The following is a 24,154-nucleotide window of genomic DNA, read 5'->3' on the forward strand; positions in this document are numbered from 1 at the left end:
CTCGAAGTTGGTTGTTGGTCCGGGCAGTGTAAATTAATGGCTGTCCCCCTTGATGATTTCGACATTATCCTTGGAAATGATTTCCTTGTTGCGGCGCATGTTGCTGTCATACTTCATCTGGGCGGTTTGTTGATTGCCGATGAACGTTGTCCATCATTTGTTCAAGGCGTCTACTATGTGTCTAAGCCGCGGGATAAGAAATCAGGGTTGCTTTCGGCCATGCAAATCGAAAGGGGATTAAAGCATGGTGAGTGCACATATCTTGCTGCACTTGTTGAAATAAAGCCAAATATCTTCCAAGAAGTACCTGATGTTGTGGCAGAGTTGCTTGATGAGTTTGTTGATGTGATGCCACCCGAATTACCCAAAGTGCTACCTCCAAGGAGGGCTGTAGATCATAAGATTGAACTAGAACCAGGTGCGATTGTGCCTGCGAAAGCTCCTTATCGAATGTCCCCAATGGAGTTGGCCGAATTGAGGAAACAATTGGGTGAATTGTTAGAAGCAGGGTTGGTTCAGCCATCTAAAGCACATTTTGGATCTCCGGTGTTATGCCAAAAGAAGCAAGATGGATCTCTGCGGATGTGTGTGGATTATAGGGCTTTGAATAAGGTTACAATTAAAAACAAGTATCCTATTCCAAATGCTCTTGATCTGTTTGACAAACTCTCAAATGCAAGGTACTTTACTAAGATCGATCTAAGGTCAGGTTACTGGCAGGTTCGGGTTGCTAAAGGCGATGAAGCAAAAACCACTTGCGTGACAAGGTATGGATCATATGAATTTCTTGTTATGCCTTTTGGTTTAACAAATGCGCCTGCTACCCTTTGTAACTTGATGAATGATGTGCTGTTGGAATTCTTGGATCGGTTTGTGGTGGTGTATTTGGATGATTTAGTGGTGTATAGTGATTCGTTGGGTAATCACATTAGACATTTGAGAGCGGTATTCTCTCGGCTTAGGGAATATCGACTCTATGTAAAAAAAAAGAAAAATGTGAGTTTTACAAGGGTGAGATCACTTTCCTTGGGCACATTGTAAACCAAGGAAGTATTCGAATGGATGGTGCAAAAATAAAGGCCATAATGGACTGGACGGCCTCATCGAAGGTGACAGAATTGAAGTCGTTCTTAGGGTTGGCCAATTATTATCGACGCTTCATAAAAAGGTATTCTCGAATTGTGGGTCATTTGACTGATCTGTTGAAAAAGGATAGGAAGTATGTTTGGTCGGTGCAGTGTAATGATGCGTTCGACAAACTGAAACTTGCTGTAAGCTCGGAGCCGGTATTGAAGCTTCTTGAGTTTGATAAATTGTTCGAAGTGTACACTGATGCATCTGATTTTGCTCTTGGGAGTGTACTGATGCAAGAAAGACATCCTATTGCTTTTGAAAGTCGAAAGTTCAAAGAGGCGGAGTCGAGATATTCTGTCCATGAGAAGGAAATGACTGCGGTAGTGCATTGTTTGGAAGTTTGGCGACATTACTTGTTGGGCACGAAGTTTGTGGTTGTCACCGATAATGTAGCCAACACTTACTTCAAAACCCAAAAGAAATTGTCTCCAAAGCAAGCTCGATGGCAAGAATTCTTAAGTGAATTTGACTTTGAGTGGATGCACAAGCCGGGTAAACATAATGAAGTTGCCGATGCCTTGAGTAGGAAAATGGTCCAGGATTATGTTGGGGCCTTGACTTTGCTAGAATCGGATTTCTTGGAGACTATCCGAGAGGCGATTCAGCAAGACTCATCTTACCAGAAACTACTTGACCAAGTGAAGAGTGGGGAACTTCACAAGTATTGGGTCGAGGATGGTATTCTGTATGCCAAAGGGAGTAGGGCATTCATTCCTAATGGCCCTCTTCGAAATCAGTTGTTGAGGGAAACTCATGATTCTCAGTGGGCAGGTCATCCGGGTGTGAATCGTATGATGGCTTTGTTGTCCAGACGGTATTATTGGCCGAAAATGGAGAATGACATTGAGATGTATGTGAAGACTTGTTTGGTTTGTCAACTAGACAAGTCGGAGCGCACTAAGGAGGCGGGTTTGTTGCAGCCCTTGCCTATTCCAGAGAGGCCTTGGCAATCAGTCTCGATGGATTTTATCCTTGGGTTTCCGAAAGTGAATGGGATGGCATCGATACTTGTTGTGGTGGACAGATTTTCTAAGTATGCTACGTTCATTGCTGCTCCGAAAGTTTGTACANAATTGGGTTAGTTTACTTGATGCTGCTCAATTTTCTTATAACTTGCATAAATCTTCTTCAACAGGGATGAGTCCTTTTGAGTTGGTGCATGGATTCCAGCCGCATATCGATTTGCTAGGACGAAGCAAGAGTTGTATGATGAAGCAAGGGACAGTTTGGCTAAGGCACAGAAACGAATGAAGAAGTATGTTGACAAAGGTAGGTGCGATATCGAATTTCAGGTGGGGGAGAAAGTTTTGTTGAAGTTAACTCCTCAAATCTAGAAAAAGATAAGTGCAAAGCAGATTCATCGTGGCTTGATTCCAAAATATGATGGTCCATTCACAGTAGCTAATAAAGTTGGCAAAGTTGTTTATCGGTTGGATTTGCCGGATAGATTGAAAATTCATCCCACTTTTCATGTAAGTTTTCTAAGGGAATTTCATGAAGATGACGAAAATGAGTTAAGGATGAAAGCTAAACGGGCACCACCGGTAGTCAGATTTCAGACAGAAAGAAAGTTAGCGAAAATTTTGGATCATAGAACATTGGGCCAAAGTAAAAAGAATCGAAGGACAGATTACTTAGTTTAGTGGGAAGGCGAAGCCGAGGAAGATGCGACTTGGGAGAGGAATGTCAACTTATGGCAATTTGAGGATGCCATTGAAAAGTACTTAGAATCAAAAGGAATGGTTACAGCCCCGACGAGGACGTCGAGTTCATCGGGTGGGGGAGGTCTGTTACATCTGTAATTTACTAAGTCTTCAAGCCATGATGTTTGTGCGGAGCATTGTGGCATGTTGCCGAGTGCATGCGGCATCGGTTGGATCGGATTGGCTAAGTGTATAAACGACTAGCACATTTGGGATAGGCTTGTTCTTATCCAAACAGAGCAGTTGGGCTGGACAGGTGGCGGTTCCAAGGGCAGTTACTCGAGTTTATCTGATATTGTTGCCTTGTATTTCGTTTATATAGGCCATGAGTTGCACAAGGCTTAGAGATACACGAGTGTTAAGCCTTCTTGTGTGCAAGCCATTGGCAGATTGTTTCCTTGTATTGTGAACTATTGTGTTAGTGCAAAGTTGGGCATATTTGCCTAGTAATCTCGTTTGCCATTGTTATCATTCTTGCTTGCTTGGCTTTTGTGAGTTATATTCAGAAAATATAATCATACACTAGTGTGATCAAACGTGAGAGGGCGATAGGCTTGAGTGTGCAAGTCTACCCGCACAAGGGTTGAAAATGTTAGCAATAATCCGCTGCGTTGCTTAGCCCCTGTGACACTAGGCAAGGTGTTGGTGCGAACGAGAGTCGGCGGTGCTGGCGTGGCGGGGAGAGGGTGAATGCGCAAGGCTAGAGCGAGGGCAGACGCTGGCAGGAGAGATGCTGATGGGTGAGAGCGCGCGCTAGAGGGCAGGCGTGCACAGCCGATGCAAGGGCAATGACTAGCTAGGGTGCTAAGCGTGGGTGTTACAAGGAAGAGGTCTAAAGCTAGGAGGAATTATTGTGTGTAGAGAGAAGAATAAAGTAGAGAGTTGATGGAGCCCAACACAGATCTGACCCTTCGAAATGAGAAGGTGATTTAATTTGTTTCCAAACTTGTGGGGACTAATGAGCAATAGGGGAAGAATGCAAAACTCACATGTTGCAACCTGAGGACAACGCAATTAATCGAACTTAGAACCTATGATTCAGTTCGGCTCGGGAGGGGGAGATTGGTGATACCCCATGAATGAGCCCACTACCTCTGGCCCATCCCTAGTCCAAATGGAAAGCAGGCCCATCAAGGGCCCATATATTCTCCTATAAATACCAGGTTTGAGTGTTTAATTCATGGATTCACTATATTGTTTTCAGCAGCTCCCTTAGCTGCTCCCACCATATATCCTCAGTCTCTGACTTGAGCGTCGGAGGGGCTACGTCGGGACACCCTCCCGGCCCCCTTCTAACGATTTTATTCGTGATTTCAGGCTCAGGGTAATTTCGAACCTGCGTCTGGACTTGTAACACTTGCTGGAAGTGGAGCCCAAAATTTTCCGTGAGTATGATTGTATACTTTGGTCCTTTTTGTTTTGGCCATCAATTTTTTTTTAAAAAAATTCTATAATTAATTTCTAAGAAAATTACGGATGTTACATATCAGATTACGTGGCGATGTTTATTTAAGAAGATTGTGAATCTTCAATACACTCTGTGATAATTAAGATTTGATCAAAAAACCTAGGCACACAGACCTATGAGTTGAGCAAGTAATAGTGGAACAAGTGGTAGTATGATGCATCGAAGCGGCTTGCCAATGACAGGAATCATGGATAGAAAATTCGTCTAAAACATTTACGTGGGGTTCATCATTAATCTTCAACCTCTATGTTTACTTTTGAAATTTCCACACCAGCCCACGCATGAGCTGCCCTCTGCACAGATTCGCGCGTGCACACACACACGAAGATATATATACATATAAATACATTCGAACAACTCTTACTGGAAATATCTTAAAGGCGCAGTCTCCTGAATCTTTAATTCAAAACGTGGATAGATGGCATAACTTTTCAGGTATGATTCACGATATCAAAAGCAATCAAAGTATTTACTACAAATATCAAGAAACAGAATTTTGCTTGTCTTTGATACGAGAGAAGATGGTTTGAGATGATCCCGACGGTTAGAAGACATTAGGACGCGATCAAAGTCGGAAAAAAAATATGCACTTTTCGACCTTCCTCTGAAAACTCTTTATTTTTTCTCTCTACTGATTCTGACCTGAAGTGGGCTTTGGAAAGAGTTTTCCTCCTTTTATTTTTACAGACTTAAAAGTTTCTATTTCAATAATAAAAGTGCTAAAATATTAAAATGACAAAAGATTATTTAAAGGCGAGCTTAAAAAATAAAAAATATAGCAGAAAATTTTAGTTCATCAATAATCATTGACAAAATGAACTAAATTACTTTAAAGGTCTCACACTTAATAATATAGATAGACACACACATTGAAGTTAATGGAAAAAATATCATGTGCAAGAATTTTGAGCTATAATCAAAATCAAGATATAGATTAACTAAAATTACAGAAAATAATTAAACCTCAAATGTTATATAATAATTAATAAAATATTAAATTTTACTTATTAAAACTGATTATTAATTTCAATTTATAAGTCAATAAAATTTTATATATATTTTTTTGTTATGTAGTGTAATAAATTTTTTATTTTTCAATAAATCTAATTTTAAAATTATAAAAGTTTAACGATGGTTTGTTTAATTACATATTAAAACATTCATAATATAGTTGTAGGATGACTTTAAATTGATTCTACGAGATTAAAAATGTCACTCACTGATATATACGATACTAAAATTGACAAATGTCAATCTGATTATTTTTTTAACAAGAAGTGTTGTATGAATCTTTCCCAAAGTATTGTGTAGGGCTAGTGTTAGGTTATAAACACAGTATTTAAGATGTTTAATCATTCCTTCCTTCGACTTTTTTATACTTGATATATAACCTCCGAACTAAAATGATTAAATTAAATGTGCATTATTGTTCTTTACAAGTCCATGTGAGGTCCACTTATTAATATAGATTAAATTAGCGGAAAAATGATTTAAAATACTTAAAAATGAATATCATGAGATTTTGGAAAAATTTGGGCATGATCTTCCTGTACATAGTACATATAAACAATTTAAAATACATGCAACTACATATTACTACATTAATCAAGGATTTGATTAATCCTTGCTCTGGTAAAAAGTAAGCTAAAATATAGTCGAGGGATTTCAAGTCCGTGATTTTGCAAGCCAAACGAGTATAGTGATTTTGATCGATAATTTGAAGTGATCCTATGCTGCCAAATCCCTCCATCTAAAAGCAATCTTGACTCTTGAGGGTCTTGCTCCTTTTGTAGTCGGTAATCTTTTAGGTTTATTTTAAATAGTTCCTACCCAACATAAAAATATAGATGTGTATACTGTTAAGGTAGACTTTACAAATGATTTAAAAAAAAGTGATTATAAATTATTTTTTTACAAAATTTTGAAATTTTTTTAAAAAACATTTGCAAACACTAGCTACGTACAATAATGATGATTGAGTACTTTAACTGAAAATTTTATTTAACTCATGCATGTCTAATAATAATATAAAATAAATATTTTATTAAACTATTTTTTTCTAAAAGTAAAAGTTTTTAAAATCATAAAAAATAGATGATATCATTCACTTAGATCAGATTGCTCCATCCAAGCCAAGTATTGTAAATCAAAATGTAAAAAATGAAGACAAAGTAGGAAAGAGGCTCTTTACTGCCAAGGTGCGCACTTGAGTAATAAAAAGACTGAGCCTTGGTTTGCGCCTAGGTGAGACGTCCGAGAGCATCATTGCATTTTGAATCTTGCCCTATCTAGGCGCAATGATCAATCTTCTCTATGCCTTGGGCCGTCTAGGCGTGTTTCGTGGGTATTTATCGATATTTCCGTAAACAACTCTGAAAGATTCAATTAACAAAGACAAGAACGGACAAAAAAGTTCAACTAATCGTATGTAAGACAGTTTAAAGAGTCAAAGCTAACCAATTCCTTTTGGCTGATATTACTTCTAGCAAAGAAAATCAAAACTTTAAAAACCAAACCATAGTAACCACTGTAGACATATAAGCTGTCTTAAGATCAGTATAGCAACAAAACACTTTCATTTTCCACAAACTAGTCACTATCAAGTACTAGCAATTCGGTCCATAATATTGGCTACTGCATCCTTTGACTCCTTGAGTAGTTTGATGCTATTCTTCAGCCTCATACGTGTTTTTGTCACAGATGGTGACTCGTCCAACATCCGCTCCAACCCAATTCCTTCTGGTCCCATCAGCCAGTGAATGATCTCTTTTTCCATATCTTTGTTCACAAAATTTTGAATGCCAAACAATAAATGCAGGGCCGTACAATCCACCAGTCTCCGAAGGACAGTCCTCCAGTATGCAGTCATCCTCGTTTTCAAGTCAAAGGCTTCTTCAACGACGCCCAATTTGCTATTCAGGTGAGCAAAATTTACCTCCCCAAAACCAATAATATTCACCGTTGAGCAATGCAAATTATTTTTGACTGCTTCCATTAACAACTCCCGGTCAGACATTAGTTGATTCCATGTAGTGATGTATTCAGGATTGCAAGTGTAGTCGGTCAGTTTCTCCATCTCGACAATATCCATTACCCAGTCGATGGATTGTTGCTTCTTCTTTCCAACAAGAGTTTGCGCTACTCTTCTTGTTGAAGGCAAAATTTGTGGGTACTTATCACATTGATGAGTTAAGACTCTGACAACTACACTTTCTATATAGTTCCATACCTTATCGACAAATTCAAAGGGCGTCGAATAAATTCCTTTTATCTTTCTTTGGAGCAGTGCTTGGAACGCAGCACTCGGGAGGAAATTTGGCAGCGCAATTCCTTTGGTTTCCTCCAAAACCTTTATCTCATCGAGTAAAAACCTCCCTTTAGGATCCGTTTCAGGACAGTTAGCATGCAGTTCTGCTGAGTACTGGTCCAGCATTTCAGCAATTCTTGCGGTACAATGCATCTCCATCACGTCAGGATACTCCTCGAATTCACCTATTAGCACAATCTTTCGCAGGGATTCTTTCACACAGCCAAGCACGTGCATGAAGGCTGTCGTAGCTTCAGCAACAGAGCTCAAACTTTTCGGCAACTTATTCATTTCATTTATGTTTGTGGATAGCTTATCATTGATCTTCCTAACAATGCATTTACCAACGATTGAAGCCTGAATTTGAACTAGCTTTTGCGCCAAAACAGGTATCCCGACCATTGACTTGCTTATACCGGAGAGGAGGTGATGATTCTTGAAAAGCCTGGCTTCTTCATCTCGCGCTTCCTCGTAAGACTCGTCCCCAATACGATTCCTCACGCAGACATAGCCAAGGCCTATGTTAACGTCATTGGCAGTGACCTTCTCCAGCAGGCCTTCCGGGTTTTTGTCGGCTTTGGTGACAACAGCGAGAGTCCTCTCCCCATTCTTGTCCACTTTTTGAGACAACTGGATGGATTCACAAGTGGTGAAATTCACACTCGCAGACAACACGTTCAAGATAATACTCTCCTCCGGTGTAATGAACTCCATGATTATCTTTGAAATCTGCTCGTGGATGTCTTCGGGCTGCCCGTGAACAGCCACACGAGTTATCCCAGGCAAGTCAACCATCGTCAGATCGGGGACCCCATTCTTCTTGACGATCAATGTCAAGGGAGTGTTAGAAACCCCCTTCCCGTTCCCAGCAATCTCATCCGTGGCAGCAGTTATATCGTCGGATATGCGTTCTTCATCAGTGTTAATGACTTTTCCATCGAACTCCAAGCGAAACTCCGGTCGAGGATGGGAATAATTTTCCAGCCTCATTATAAGCGGAACCCTCGTGCAAATTCCTTGCCCCCTCGGGAGGCTGATTCTGGCAAGGGACTCCAAAACACTGGACTTGCCAGAAGACTGGTCCCCAACCACCACGATAGTAGGCAGTTGAATGCCTTCTTGCATGATGTTTAGGTTGCGCAGCTTATCAACAACATCGAGAAGCGGGCGGATACGATCATTATAACAAGAAACTAAAGGGCCTCCGGTGATGGTAAGCCCACTCATCCTTTCTACAGCATCATTCGCTGAAGATGAAATCTTTGAACAAACAGACTTCACATCGAGAGTAGACATGATTGTTAACGACAACTAGATGAGAAGAATGCGATTAAAGAGAGAGGCTTCACTTGGAGAAAACCCAAACACTCGTGAAATGGGATGGCGATGAGCTTACCAAATAATGAGAAAATTCAGGGAAACAAATCAAATAATGAGAAAATTCAGGGAAACAAATCGATTTGTTTCCCTGAATTTAGAATTCCTCTTTATCCAAGATTATTTCTTATCTAGATCAAGATTTAATGCCAAATTTTTCCATTATCCTTCAATCCTCATAGATACTTTTAGAAAATTCGTTATTCTGTTTTTGGAACAACCAAAACCGAAAACTGAAACACAACTTGCTCAAGACCCTGTGATGCTTCAAGTGTATATTTTTTTGTAATTATTTGTTGATATTTTTCTTAAATTATATTTTTTTGTACTTGCGAGAATTTGGAAAAAGTGAGGAAAATAAAATAAAACACTCAATTTGAATATATATTTTTATTTTTAAAAGAAAAATATTTTATGAAAACACCGAGCCGTATTATGAAAAACGAAACCGTACCAAAATAAAGCAGTTCATTATAATATCTTATATTATAAAACAACTATATTTTTAATTTTTAATTAAATTTATGATTTTTTTTAAATTGTATCTTATATTATTCATCAAATCAAAAATTATACGTCGATATATTATAGTACAAACCGAACAAAATTAAAATGATTCGGAATTTGGATTATATATTCCATAAATCGAAAAACCGAATCAAATTTGGACAAAATAAAATCGAATGGACCAATTAATATTCATACAACCAGTACCGTTACCAAAAAATAAATAAATAAATAAATAAATCCCTTGTATAACTATGAAAAACTTATTTTCTTGCATTTTATTAGGGAAAAAACTCAAATATATTAATTATATCCTAAATAAATACATGTGTTTCAAAATTATTAACATTTAATCCAAGACGTATGCATGGATATTGACCAAGGGCAAAAAAAAAATCTGAAAAAACCATTATTGTTTTGAAGAATTCACCAGTATAAGTGAGAAATTATTGTAGAATAAAAGCACATGATTACTTCTATTCTAGTTCTAGCATAAAATGTGACAAATAAGGTAGTGAGGTAATTACCTTCTCAAGGCTTTGCTGGTGGAGGGGCCATCACCGAGCAACCGGCGAATTCTCAGCGCTCCAAGATTTTCAGCTTGGTTTCCCATGTATATGACTACAAACAACCGGCTTCCTCACCTTTTTCATGGCTTTACTTTCAGTACTGTAATTTCGAACGCTTGTGCTACCCGACAAGCATGATGAAGCAGCCGGCTGATGTTATGTCAGAAGCACAGCCCGGATGATGTTGTTGGCTTGCTGGAAGTCGGTTTTAGGTCATCGGATATTCAGATGCTCTTCGGGCGTTTCTTTCGTGCTACTCGATCATGATCATAAGTAAAACTGACATAATACCCAAACCAGAGAAAGACGTTATCGTATAGCTGAATTATTAACTGACACTAAGATTAGTGTATATTCAAAGCTAAATCAACATAAGCTCATGAAACCGAGGCATGCACTAATGTCGGAAAGTTCAGCTCATGTCAAATACATAAACAATTTTTTCACAAGAAAATTGGTTAAATAACATCGGTCAACTCTTGAACTTTTTTTTAAAGAAAATGACCTTTTTAAGTGTATTTTACTTGAGGAAGTCATTTTCTTAAAAAAACAAAAAAAAATTTGACCGAGGTTAAAAAAAAAATACTCCCAATTTTCCCCTGCCATCAAACATTTTCAAACACACCAAATTATTATAATTTGGTTTCCCATATGACTGCAAATCGGAGAAGCTTCAAAATAACTGAGAAAAAAAAAATTATAATTTAAAACATTAATAATATTTCCCAATTTCTAATTAATATAACCCCAATTATTTTACTTAATTCCTTTTCTCACTGAAAGTGTATAATTAGGTTAACTTTATTAAAATCTTGAATTGTTTTTCAAGTAATTAATTTCAGTTGGCTTACTTAAAAAATAATTCAATACCAATAAAAAATGGAAGGACTAATTCTATTTGACAAATAACTTTTTACGTTCACTCTTTGAATCATATTGTAATGATTCAGATCGGCGATATCAAATAAAATATTTAAACAATTTGGTGTATGATTATATAGTATAGAAGTATAAATTATAACAAAAGAAAATTTGACAAGATAAAAAAAGGAGAAAATATTTTTTCAAAAAAGAAAAAAGAAAACTGGGAGAATTAGAATATAAAAAAACAAAAAAATAAATAAAACATAAATTATATCTTTAGGAAAATTAATATATTTAATTTTTAATAAAATTAACATATTTTTAATTTAATAAATTGATTTAATGTTTTTTGTGTTTCACATTTTCCAAAAAATTTCATTTGTTTGTTGTTTTGTGTTTTAAATATTTGTTTTCTTTTGTTGTTTTGCTTTGATTAGGTTAATTTCGTAAAAAAAAAAAAAAAAAAAAATATTGATGAAGTTTGGGGTTCTGAACCTACGTATTGGTGTAATTCTCTCGTGTGATATGGTCAACTGACTGTTGATCATCGAGTCTTTTACATTTTTATAGAAATTCAGTATATATATATTTAACAATTGTTTTCTTTAAAACCGAAATATGTAATTTTAAAATTATAATTGATTTTCGGTTCAAATAGAAATTAAATTATATATTATTTGTGCAAAATATAAAAAAGTTGATGAAAATGCGTTTGAATCTATACAAGAAAGATAAAAAATGCTTAAGCATAAAAACCGAAATTTTGCAGAGAAATTGCGGTTTTATGTGATGTTAAGTTTAAAAGACATCAGTTTACACCAGATGGCTAAAATATTTTTGGATAAGTTTTTCCGTAACTTGCCAACAAAGCCAGAATCAACCTTTGTACGGATGTCAGGAATGATGGCTGACCAACGATTTTGGTCAGGAATAAATCTAACAAACAGACTAAGTAAAGTTATATAAAATAGATTATGAGTCCAAATATCGAACCCACATATGTTAATATTTAATTACTAAATTTTTATCACTTAACTTAAGCTAGACAAAATAAATAAAAGAAGGATATATGAATTACAAATCTAAAGTATTAAATAAAACAATTGAAATAAAAAACGATGGATTCAAAAATTAAGGAGAGATTCAACTTCAAATAAAGAACTAAAACATACAACAATATCGAACTCTACTATGTTGACACGTGTTAAAATTCAATTGATTATTTAATTCTTGATAATCATAGTGAAATATCCGATTTATTTATTAAATGATTATTCGAGTTAATAAATCTATTTCAATATAACAGTTCAATTATTTTTAATTGAATTTAATTAGATCTAAATACATTAAATCTTTATGAAATTTCAGTTTTCATCTAAAACCGTACACTGAAACTGAATATTATTTGTAGTCAATTTAACCATGTGTTGATGATGTCTTTGTTGTAATATTTAACCAATCATCTTCCAATTTGTGATTAATCAACAAATATGTAAATTGGTGATCATGATATTAACAAAAAATATTAAACCAACATCAGTCAATAATAAAAATCAAGAAAAATAAAATGTTGAAAATAAAACCAAATATCAAACAAACAAATTATTGTTTGACTCTATCGTGATCTTAGTCTAAAGAAATTTATTCCATAAAATCAAAATAAAGCAAAAACACAATGTTTGAATTCATGAGAACAAAATCTAGGAAGAAATAAAAAAATCTCAGCATGTTTGGTGTGATTCCTCATTTAAAGTTGTCTTCATTCTCTATCTAAAACTTTAACAGCTTCCTTCTTCCTCTAAGTTTCAAAAGAAAGTTGTATATTGTCTTCCTCCAAGTTTTTCTTCTGGACTATGTTGTTCTATCATAGTCTTTTGCCTCTTTTGTTCACGTGCTATTGTGTTACCCTCTCTTATCTCTTGCGTCTTATGTTCACGTTTATTGCTTTTCACATTAATGAGCCAATATCTCAAAAGCCCAAATTTCATTTCCTTTTTTCTTGCCTCACATGAATGGCAATGAATTTTAAAATAAAAAAATTCCATCTTTTGATTTGTTTTCTTTGAAATCTTGTATAATCATCTTGGAATATAAGCACGAAAAATAAATCCATAAAATTCGATAGGATTTGGACTTATCAATGACCTGAACAAAAGGCGCAGAAACGACTACATTATTTGGAACGGATCTTTTTTTAAGTTTGTGACCGTTGTAGTTCGAAAATTATAAATAGAGATGCAGTTCAATTGAGAAAGGTGACGAAATTAAGGAAATTGTCAAGTTTCAATAACATTTATCAAGTCTCAAAGTTCAAGCAAGAAACTGCTTATACACTAAAGTATACTTCACAAAGTATTGTATCTGATAATTGAAGATCTGTTAAGGAATTATTATTACCCAAGAATTTTGGTGATCGACAAAATCAAGACATCACTTTACTGTTTTAGGAAACAGCTACATATTTTTTGTGTAACTTGAATCAGCTCTACCGTCTAGCTTAGCAACCGGACAGCCTCAAAACCGGCTATGGCAAAAGGAGTCTAACCGCTTAAACAAAGGACAACTTGTTTCGCAACCGGTTAAAAGTAAAGAAGCATGACCGCTTGAATTACACACCGCTTATAATTCAACAGTTTGAAGTAAAAGAAGCTCGAACTTTGAACAACTTCCCAAACCGACTGATTCAAATATGCCATTAAGAGGGCTATTTATTGCCCACTTAATGAAAGATATTATCTTACCGGTTCAGGACATTCAATGGTTTTCACCGCTTCAAAGTCAGCTAGTTCCTACATCAGTCTCGAGAATTATCTGCATTATAACTACCCCAGAAAAGAAAGATCGTTTATATCTTACGAAGGTCCGAGGATAAAAACAGTTGCCATAAACGAAAAATCTGAGGCAACTCTCAAAGAACGAGATTCAAGGTCATGCTAGCAAAGAGAACATTAAATGCATGTCTGAAGAAAATTTAATGTGGCTACAGCTGATAGTGACACAGCTTCCCTCTGTTACAGGTTAAAGTTACTTATTTCGACCGTTGAGATAATCGTCTGTATTAACAGAGAAGGAAGTATGCAAGCAAAGAGATAGAGAACGCAATGCATTTTCAAACGCATAGTGGTGAAATCATTCAAGCTTGCATACCTTAAAGATTTAGAGCGGACTAAAAGTTTACATACTTTATCGCTCAATCAGCTCGTACTGAACAAAAAGATATCTGATCACTCAAGGATCATCTTCGTGCTACCAAAAACATATTGTTTTATTTACATAAGTAACCTTTTTGTTATTTGATTAAGTTGTGGTGTCTGGTAAATTGAGTGTTCTTAAAATCCAGAATTGTAAAGTGATCACTAAGAGTTCCAAAATAGAAAGTGTGATAAGTCTTGATTGGAATGGGCTGTTGCAAAGAGTTTTTGTAAAGCCAAAGTTTTTTAGTGGAATCCTTCCTGAAGAGGAAGAAGGGGTGACGTAGGAGTTTTCATCTCCGAGCATCCATAAAAATCTTGTGTCTTTACTTCTTGCGAACACTTAATTTTCGCACTACATTTTGCCGATAAGTTTGTCAACAGTTTTAAGCTATCTTTAGAAATCTTGAACCGTTTTCCGCACTTTACAGTGGTTCATATTTCTAACAGTTTGAGAAGAATTTTCAACTGTCTCAAAACGGTTGAAAACTAATTTTAAAAACAGAAATTTGAAAGAGTTCATTCACCCTTTCTCCTCTAAAATCTTTCCTGGTCCCAACAGGATCATTAATTGCTAGGAATTCTTTGTAAGTCATTATATTCGAGAACAGTTTGTTTATTGTTTCTTTGATAAGTTCAGAAGACTATGAGTTTCAGTTTTGACAGTGTTGAGTTCAAATTGAACTAGATTTTTGAAAATTGTTTGTAAAAATCAAATCTTTATAGTGTGAAAGGGTGGCGTAGAAGCTTAAGTCATCCGAACATCCAGAAATAAAGTTGTGTACATTTTACATTCATTTTACCTAGTCAATCAATCATTTGAGTTGTTCTAATTATATGTCATTTTGGCTTCTTTATGTACTTATTTTTGTTTGCCAACCGACATTGACACTAAAAAATACACTGGATTCTACCTTATCCAAAGCTTCAGGGAATGGAAAAGCTAAGATAATTGAAATTCCTATCTCAGAATCTACATAAGATGTCTAGACTCAGATAGACCTACTTATGGATGAAGTGAATGAATTTGGTGAAGAAAAGATTAAATTCTTTGATGAGTGGGTGCAATTCAGAACAATACTCCTTTGCATCCAAACTGAAGAAAAAAGACGTACTAAAAAGGTTTATAGCTTTAAAGAAATCAGTCATGCATCAAGTCAAGACTATATTCATAAATGAAGCTCTTCAACGACGAGATTATCTTTTGGATCTTCTCAAGATTCAAAAGTGGACTACAGTTTGTGCCGAACAAAGATTTAACTATGACCCAACTGCATTCGATGATATAACTTTGAACAATCAACTAGAGAAGAAGTCAACTAGTTCTATTGAGCCACATAAGAAATCTACCAGTCAGTTTAGAAGATAATCAGTGTCGATATCAATTAGTCCAGTTGTACTTATTGTTGAAAATCAATGAATTCAGTATTTTGACATTATTTTGTCAAACATAAAAATGGATAAATAGTTGGAACATTTTAGTTTGGTTATTGGAACCCAACTGAAATCTAGAGTTAAGTTGAACTCAGAAATCTAACTAGTTAATATCCTAACTGATAAATCAGTGTGCAGGATACCGTGAACTAAAATGATTATGGGTCGACAGATTTAGATCCATCGAAGTCTATCATTCAGAATAAAATCTTTTCACTTTTTGGTAAATCAGTCCGATCGATAATTAAAGATAAGAGTTAACTGATAAAGCCTTTTATTTTCACCGATCAATGATTAAGGTTTAGAGCTGCAGTCAGAATTCTGCATATATTAGAAATGAAGATGACCTGGAAACAAGAACATCCACATCAATGAACGTATATATTTCGAATAGGTTACCGTTGCCAATTTTAATTTTAAGGTATAAATAGATCAGTTGACTTGAATCAAGATAGAGTTCCGACCCTCAATCATACAAAGAAAATTGATAATATCTTTATAAAACTTTCAAAGCCCAGCTGAAAAGTAGCACATCGAATAATTCATTATCAGATCAATTCAAGGATCACATTTATGCTTAGAAGTTTTTAGTACTATTTATAATTGAAAGTAAGAAGTGTTACTTCTCAAAATTCTTTAGATCAGAATTTTTACAAAAAGTTCAAGTCATGCAGTATTTAAGTCTTGTTGAAGTGAATGATCTCAAACTAATTGTAATTACCAAAGTTTTTTAGTGCAAACCTTTCGCGAGGAAGAAAGAGTGACATAAGAATATTGAAATCTTCGAACATTTAGAAACAATTTCACAATCAATTTACTCTTTCATTTTACTCAATTTTCTTCACCCTGTTATACTGGGTCATTTGTTCAACCATATTTCTACTTTCGCACAACTCAACTGATTGACTTGCTGAAAACTTTACCAATAAGAATCAAATTTCATTGTTGTTAACATAACCGAAATATTTTTAGTTCAATTTGTTCATCCTCTCTAAATTTTAACTTCGATCCTAACATAATTATTAATTGATAAAGCATCGATGATTGTTTAAGAATAATAATCACATTAATAATTATAATAAATAATATTTAGTGAGTAAATATTATTTTAAATTTTTAATTTAAAATATATGATTATTATAAATAATTTTATTATATTTATTTTTCATTTCTTTCACCAATTATTATTTATTTTTCATTTATTTCACCAATTATTATGAATAAATTTATCCTTCTATTCTCATTCTAATTTAATCTCAATCTTTATTTTATTTTAATATATCAATCATTCAATCATAATCTCAAGCTAACGTCTTGTCGCTATTATAAAGTCATTTTTAACCCCAAAATCCATTTTGGTGTAAATTTTATACTAAAATAGTGTGATTTCTGCTTCAAGTACAACATTCATCTCTAACTCATTTATTTCAAATCTTACAACAAAAAAATATTCTTGAAATATTCTTTTTCTTCTGTATATATTAATTATTATTTTTTATTTAATATATTTTTAATTATGATATTTATGAAATTGATGAGATTATATATTTATGTTTGTTAATTAAATTTAATGTAATAAGGATATGTTTATATACATAAGTTATAGGTTTTTAAAAAAACTTTAAGCTCAAAATTTTAATTTATTGCTAAAAATCTTTAATTATAGTTCAAAATTTTAGTTATTTAAAAAATAAAAATAATTTAGCCGTTTGAAGAAATATTAAAAAATATTTTATTTTTAAATAAAAATAAAAACATATATCGAAAATCCAAAAATTATAACTTCGTATATTTTTAAACTAACATTTGTACCAAACACACGATATATTTTCTGCCACTCTGAATTCACACACCAGTTAGCTCAAGAAACAAAGAAAATGAGGCGACAAAGGGACGGGATTTCTTCGAGGGCGGTTGCCTCCCTCTGTTCCGCCCATGATTTTCCCGGAATACCAACAGCTCTTTCTGCGAAAGTTGAACCCTAAAAATCTGGCAATACAAACGTTTGTATGTATGTATGTATTTGTTTGTTTATATGCAGTACAGATTTGCTGCTTTATGCGATGAAAAGAACTTTGCGAATTGAAATCGCTCTGTCGATCTGTATCATACTGTTTTTAGAAATATTTTCTCAAAATCATGTTTTTTACGTATACATGAACATGAAAAAACAATATGCGGAAGCTTAAATCGAGTGTTACCTCCGGCCATTGAAAATTTTGATTTCTCTGATTTTCTTCTAGGTTGAAGTCCACCCTCTCAATAGATGGTGTATTTTGTTTTCTGAGGTGTGTGCTTAGGGACCTCAATCGCTCTATTTATAGTCGTTTCTCATACCATCGATGAGTGTATCAAGAGCTGAGATTCAGAAGGAGAATCGTGTACGCATCTAAATTTTCTTGGTCGTCGCCAACATCAATTTATACACGCTACTTCTTTTAATATGTGTCACGTTTTTCTTACATTCTCCCACTTGACACATATATCTTATTTATCATAGGAGAAAACAAAATACATTAATCATGGCGATAGGTCATCTTAAAAACGAATATTATCTTCCATGTATTACAATGCATTATGTCTCTCAAATCTGTATAACTTAATGAATAAACCCAATGTTTATTCGAGGTACAACTTCATTGATATTTCTCAAATCAATGAATGTGTACACAACAAATATGAGAAAATATCACATCATAGTTTCATTAAATTTGTTCTTACAACAAAATTACATAAAGGAACCAAGTCCCATTCTTTCTGTATGATCCTTAAATTTCAATGGTGGCATGCCCTTAGTTAAAGGATCCGCAATCATCAATTCAGTGCTAATGTGCTCGATAAGTAACTTCTTATCTTTAACACGTTCTCATATGGTTAAATACTTAATGTCGATGTGCTTGCTTCGACTACCACTTTTGTTATTTTTAGCCATAAAAACAGCAGCTGAATTGTCACAATATATTCTTAATGGCCTAGATATAGAATCCATGATTCTAAGCCTCGAAATAAAACTCTTCAACCATACACCATGTGAGGTTGCCTCAAAACAAACTACAAACTCAGCTTCCATAGTGGAAGTAGCAGTCAATGTCTGCTTTGCACTTCTCCAAGATACAGCTCCACCAGCTAGCATAAAAATATATCCTGAAGTGGATTTTTTTGAATCAATGCAGCAAGCGTAGTCTAAATCAGAGTAGCCAATTACTTCCAAATTCTCAGTTCGTCTGAACATAAGCATATAATCTTTGGTCCCTTGAAGGTACCTCATGACTTTCTTTGCAGCTTTCCAGTGATCTAAACCTGGATTACTCTGATATCTTCCTAACATCCCAACAACAAATGCAATGTCAGGTCTAGTGCAAACCTGAGCATACATTAAGCTTCCGACAGCAGAAGCATAAGGAATGTTTTTCATTTGTTCTCGCTCTAGATCATTCTTTGGGCATTTGCTCAAATTGAATTTATCGCCTTTCACAACGGGAGCTATACTTGATGAACAATCTTTCATCCGATATCTCTCTAAAACTTTGTTGATATAGGTTTCTTGAGACAGACCTATAATACCTCGAATTCTGTCTCTATGTATCTTAATGCCAATGACATAAGATGCATCGCCCATATCCTTCAATGTTGCCTAACGAGTCTTGCTTTATACCTTTCAATGTTGCCTAATGATTTTTTTTTTGTTTTGAAGACCCATTTACATCCAATGGCTTTTACACCATCAGGCAACTGAACAAGATTCCAGACTCCATTAACTGCCATAGAATTCATCTCTTCTTTCACAGCATTAAACCATAGTATTGACTCATTACAATTCATGGCTTTTGAAAACGTTTCAAGATCATTTTCGGCTCCGATATTAAAATCCGATTCTTGTAAATACACAACATAATCACTATATATTGCTGATCTTCTTATTCTAGTAGATCTCCTAAGGTTGTTTGGTTGATCAACAATTTCTTGTTGTTCTTCATTAACAACTTGATCTACTGGATTTTCATCAGCGATTTGTGGAACTTCAGTAACTGGTTGTCTAACACTCATTTGGTCTTGAGGGGTGTGAATAACAATCAATCTGTCATTTGAATAAAAGGGTTGTGCATTAATGTGATCATTCTCAAAAACTATGTCATGATCACTCCCACTAATCAAGTCATTTTCAAGAAATTTTGCATTTCTTGATTCCACAATTCTAGTGTTGTGAGATGGACAATAGAATCTGTACCATTTGGATTTTTTGGCATACCCAATGAAATATCCACTTATAGTTCTTGGGTCCATTTTCTTTTCATGTGGGTTGTAAACTCTTATTTCAGAAGGACAACCCCAAACGTGTATATGTTGCAAACTCGGTTTCCAACCTTTAAATAACTCAAATGGCGTCTTTGGGACAACCTTAGTTGGAACTCGGTTTAATATATACTCAGCTGTCTTAAGAGCTTCAGTCCACAAGGATTTAGGAAGTTTAGAGCTACTAAACATGCTTCACACCATGTCCAATAATGTTCGGTTTCTCCTTTCAGCTACGCCATTTTGGTCCGGAGAACCAGGCATAGTATATTGGGCAACAATCCCTTGTTCTTGGAGAAACTTCGCAAACGGACCAGGTGCTTGTCCATTCTCAGTGTATCTACCATAATATTCTCCACCTCTATCTGTTCTCACGATCTTAATATGTTATCCACATTGCTTCTCCACTTCAGCTTTAAAAACCTTAAAGGCTTCACGTGCTTCGTTTTTATTATGAAGCATGTAGATATACATGTATCGTGAGTAATCATCAATGAAAGAGATGAAGTATTTCGGACTTTGCATGTCCATATCTGGAGAACAAATATCTGAATGTATGATTTCTAATATTTCTGTACTCCTCTTGGCACCTTTTTTAGACTTATTGGTCTGCTTTCCCTTAATACAGTCCACACAAGTATCAAAATCAGTAAAATCTAAAGTACTGAGTACTCCATCATTTACTAATCTTTTAATTCTATCTATGGAGATGTGTCCCAATCTCCGATGCCATAATATAGAGGAATCTTCATTTATAACACATCTTTTAATACCTCCTTGTACATGTGTAGTGGTGTTATTATTTTGTAAAAAAATAGAGAAAATACCATCAACCATTGTACCATTTCCAATAAGATTTGATTTATAAAACAAATTTATTGATTTATCCAAAAACTGAAATCAATAACCAAGGGGTACAAGTTTTGAAACTGAAATTAAATTCCTGGAAAAACTAGGAACATAAAATATCTTTTCCAATTTTAAAATAAAACCACTATCCAATATAAGGCAGCAAGTCCCAATAGCCTCCACATGCGAAGACATCTTGTTTTCCGAATAGATGCTCCGTTCATTTTCTATTGGCTTCCTTATGTTTTACATACCCTGCAAGGTATTTGTAACATGGATTGTAGAACCAGAATCAATCTACCATGTGTTATAAATCATGTCAATCATATTAGATTCATAACAGACAAATGAAGTAGGAATACCTTTCCTTTCAAGCCAATCCTTAAATTTATTGCAATCCTTCTTCATGTGTCCCGTCTCTTTACAGAAGAAACACTTGGATTCTTTCTTAATGTCTGGTTGGGGTGGAATTATTCATTTTCCTTTTCCCTTGACTTTGGCTTGTTTCTTATACTTTCCTTGTGTAGTCATAAAGACATTATCACTTGTTTCCATCAACAACATTCCTTCCTCTTGAACACACATGGTCATTAATTCATTAATTGACCATTTATCCTTATGTGTGTTGTGGGAAATTTTGAAGGGTCCATATTGTTGTGGAAGAGTGCATAGAATGTAGTGCACAAGAAAAGTCTCAGACATTTCCACTTCAAGTGTCTTGAGCCGAGCCGTTATGTCCCGCATCTTCATGATGTGCTCTCGCACACCTCTCACACTGGTGAGCCTTAATGAAGAGAATTCCATAATTAGGGTGCTAGCAAGTGCCTTATCTGAAAACTGAAACTGTTCATCAATAGCATTCAGTAATTCTTTGACATTATTATGCTGGTCGACAGAACCACGCATACCAGCAGAGATTTTGGTCTTTATGAACATTACGCGAAGTCGATTAGATCGCTCCCATTTTTCATAAAGATCAACATCATCCGGAATGTTGTTTTCATTAATAGCAGATGGTTCGTCTTTCCTTATAGCATAATCAATATCCATCCACCCTAATTGAAGAAAAATTCTTTCTTTCCATATTTTATAGTTGTCTCCCTTTAGCTTGGGAATGTCACATTTCATATCAGAAAAACTCGCAGGTTGCATAACTGCATAAAATATCATATCCTTAAAATTTTGAGGCAATATCATGTTTTACCAATGTAATTCATGTTTTAAAAATCTAGTGGCATAAAATTTGCATGTGGGCTAAAATTTTAATTTAATAAGATTTTTCTGTAATTTTATGATAAAACTATCAAAATGTATTTTCCTTAACTCCTGTGGGTAAATTAAGAAAAATATAATTTGATATTTTAACCTAATTAGTTATATAAATATAATAAAAATCCTTGTGAGGTAAAATTTATTATGTTTATATAATTAATTACAATTGTTGTCTATTATGTGATCCAAATCCACTTAATGCATAATTTTTTATAATTAAGGATGATGTGGCTATTCCTCACTTATTTAAAATTATATGGTTCACCGAACAAAATTTTGGCTTTACTTTAATACTTCATATAACAATTATTTAGTAACATAATCAACATTTTCCAAAGATGCTCCCAGGAAAGATAGGTAGTGCTAAGGCCCTTTAAATACCTAACTTCTAGTCAGAGCAACATTCCTCAGGGAGACCAGTGGCTAGTCAAGGCAGTTTAAACTGATCTATGAAGAACTCTCTCAGATCATGTTTTCTTGCGTCACCTTATAATTATTATTCAACTTAATTATCCACATTTATGTGAATCTTTATAAGCCAAAATTTTTTATTAAATAACTTTATATTCACATTTTTATTTAATATGAACAAATATGTTCCCCATCAGTTTTTCTCTTCAATCAGAGTAGTGATAAAGTGAGGATCACATTTACGTGAAAATGTGGGCTCCTCATCAGTTTTTCTCTTTTATCAGAGTAGTGATAAAGTGAGGATTATTTGTTCATTTGTGAACATCTGAAATATTTTATAATATTATATTCACATCTTAATTGATATGTTCATTTTAAATTATAAATAAACAACTCAATATAATTTAATATGAATATAATGTGAATATTGATTTACCAAAATATTTTTTTTAATATTATTTGCATTTTATAAATTTCAAAAATAAATGCAAATTTGCAAGTACATATCAAACACTTATCCATAATATTTGACATTATATCTAACATGCAAAAATAATTTCTAAACATGTATTAGAAATTACATTTATCTTTGAATTATTTTAATGTGTACAAATTATTTAACCAAATGCTATATGTATACTAAATTATACATATAACTTAATTACATATTAATTAATTAATGATTTATTTATTATTATATATTTATAATAATAAATAAACAAATTTTTTTTGAAAAAAAAAATTACGACAATTGCAAAGAATTGTGAAAATATATGGGTCTCACATAATTAATTGTGGGTCCTGCATTAATTATTATTACCGCATTAATTATTATTACCGCATTAATTATTATTACCGCATTAATTATTATTATTAATATTTTTTTAAAAAAATATTAATAATAATAATAATAATAATAATAATAATATTCAAATATACGGAAACATGCCATTTCAATTGTCAAATTTCTAGGTCCCATATTAATTAATTGTGGGTCCCGCTAATAAATAAAATTAGCAGTGCATTCAATGAAAAGAATCTATTCGAAAATTCTGTATCATTTAGCTTTGAATGCATGGATTTCTTTCGAATATCACAAATTTTCGAAGTCTTCTTCTTCATCCTTTCCGAAAATATTTTGCTACTTAAAAATACTTATTTTATTTTTTAAGATTCAAGGAAGAACTTCAACCTCCGATCGAGAACACAATTCTAAGGTAAGTTTGTTAATATTATTACGTGATCCGATCTTTGATTTTCAAGTTTCTTACGCAAATTTCAGAAATTGAAAAACAAAATTTCAAGGTAGAGGTATCATTGCTCTGATACCAAATGTTAGAAATATTTTCTCAAAATCATGTTTTTTACGTATACATGAACATGAAAAAACAATATGCGGAAGCTTAAATCAAGTGTTACATCCGGCCATTGAAAATTTTGATTTCTCTGATTTTCTTCTCGGTTGAAGCCTTCTAAGCACTCCACCCTCTCAATAGATGGTGTATTTTGTTTTCTGAGGTGTGTGCTTAGGGACTTCAATTGCTCTATTTATAGGCGTTTCTCATACCATCGATGAGTGTATCGGGAGCTGAGATTCAGAAGGAGAATCGTGTACGCATCTAAATTTTCTTGGCCGTTGCCAATATCAATTTGTACACGCTATTTCTTTTAATATGTATCACGTTTTTCTTACAACTTTCTCTGCGAGTTCCCACGAGCTGTCGTTATTCGTTTATGTTTCTTCTATTTTACGGATCTGGCGAAGTACGTAAGAG

General features: G+C 34.0%; 2 protein-coding genes and 1 long non-coding RNA gene across 35 annotated transcripts in view; 1 reads left to right on the forward strand and 2 right to left on the reverse strand.

Annotated features, from left to right (window-relative positions):
- The window catches only part of LOC140968168 (uncharacterized), a 75,739-nt gene that overhangs the window by 23,017 nt on the left and 28,568 nt on the right, over positions 1 to 24,154 (forward strand). For 4 of the 33 annotated variants that reach the window (XR_012173723.1, XR_012173730.1, XR_012173732.1 and 1 more), the window contains exon 1: positions 17,399 to 17,565. The exons of 25 other annotated variants lie outside the window; for them this stretch is intronic. The gene's annotated coding sequence lies outside the window, so the exon portion shown is untranslated. Of the gene's footprint in view, positions 1 to 17,398; positions 17,566 to 24,131; positions 24,144 to 24,154 lie in introns of those variants that run through there. 4 more of the 33 variants (XR_012173724.1, XR_012173731.1, XR_012173745.1 and 1 more) reach the window with 3 other exon arrangements.
- LOC140968280 (uncharacterized) overlaps positions 1 to 24,154 on the reverse strand; it is a 47,292-nt gene that overhangs the window by 22,749 nt on the left and 389 nt on the right. The gene's annotated exons all lie outside the window — the stretch shown is intronic.
- Positions 6,745 to 9,016, reverse strand: LOC140968152 (dynamin-related protein 4C-like). Its single transcript, XM_073429019.1, has one exon. It carries the CDS (start codon positions 8,906 to 8,908, stop codon positions 6,905 to 6,907), a length of 2,004 nt encoding a protein of 667 aa, XP_073285120.1. The 5' UTR covers positions 8,909 to 9,016; the 3' UTR covers positions 6,745 to 6,904.

This window comes from Primulina huaijiensis, chromosome 2, assembly GCF_012295235.1.
Source record: "Primulina huaijiensis isolate GDHJ02 chromosome 2, ASM1229523v2, whole genome shotgun sequence".
Taxonomy (NCBI): domain Eukaryota; kingdom Viridiplantae; phylum Streptophyta; class Magnoliopsida; order Lamiales; family Gesneriaceae; genus Primulina; species Primulina huaijiensis.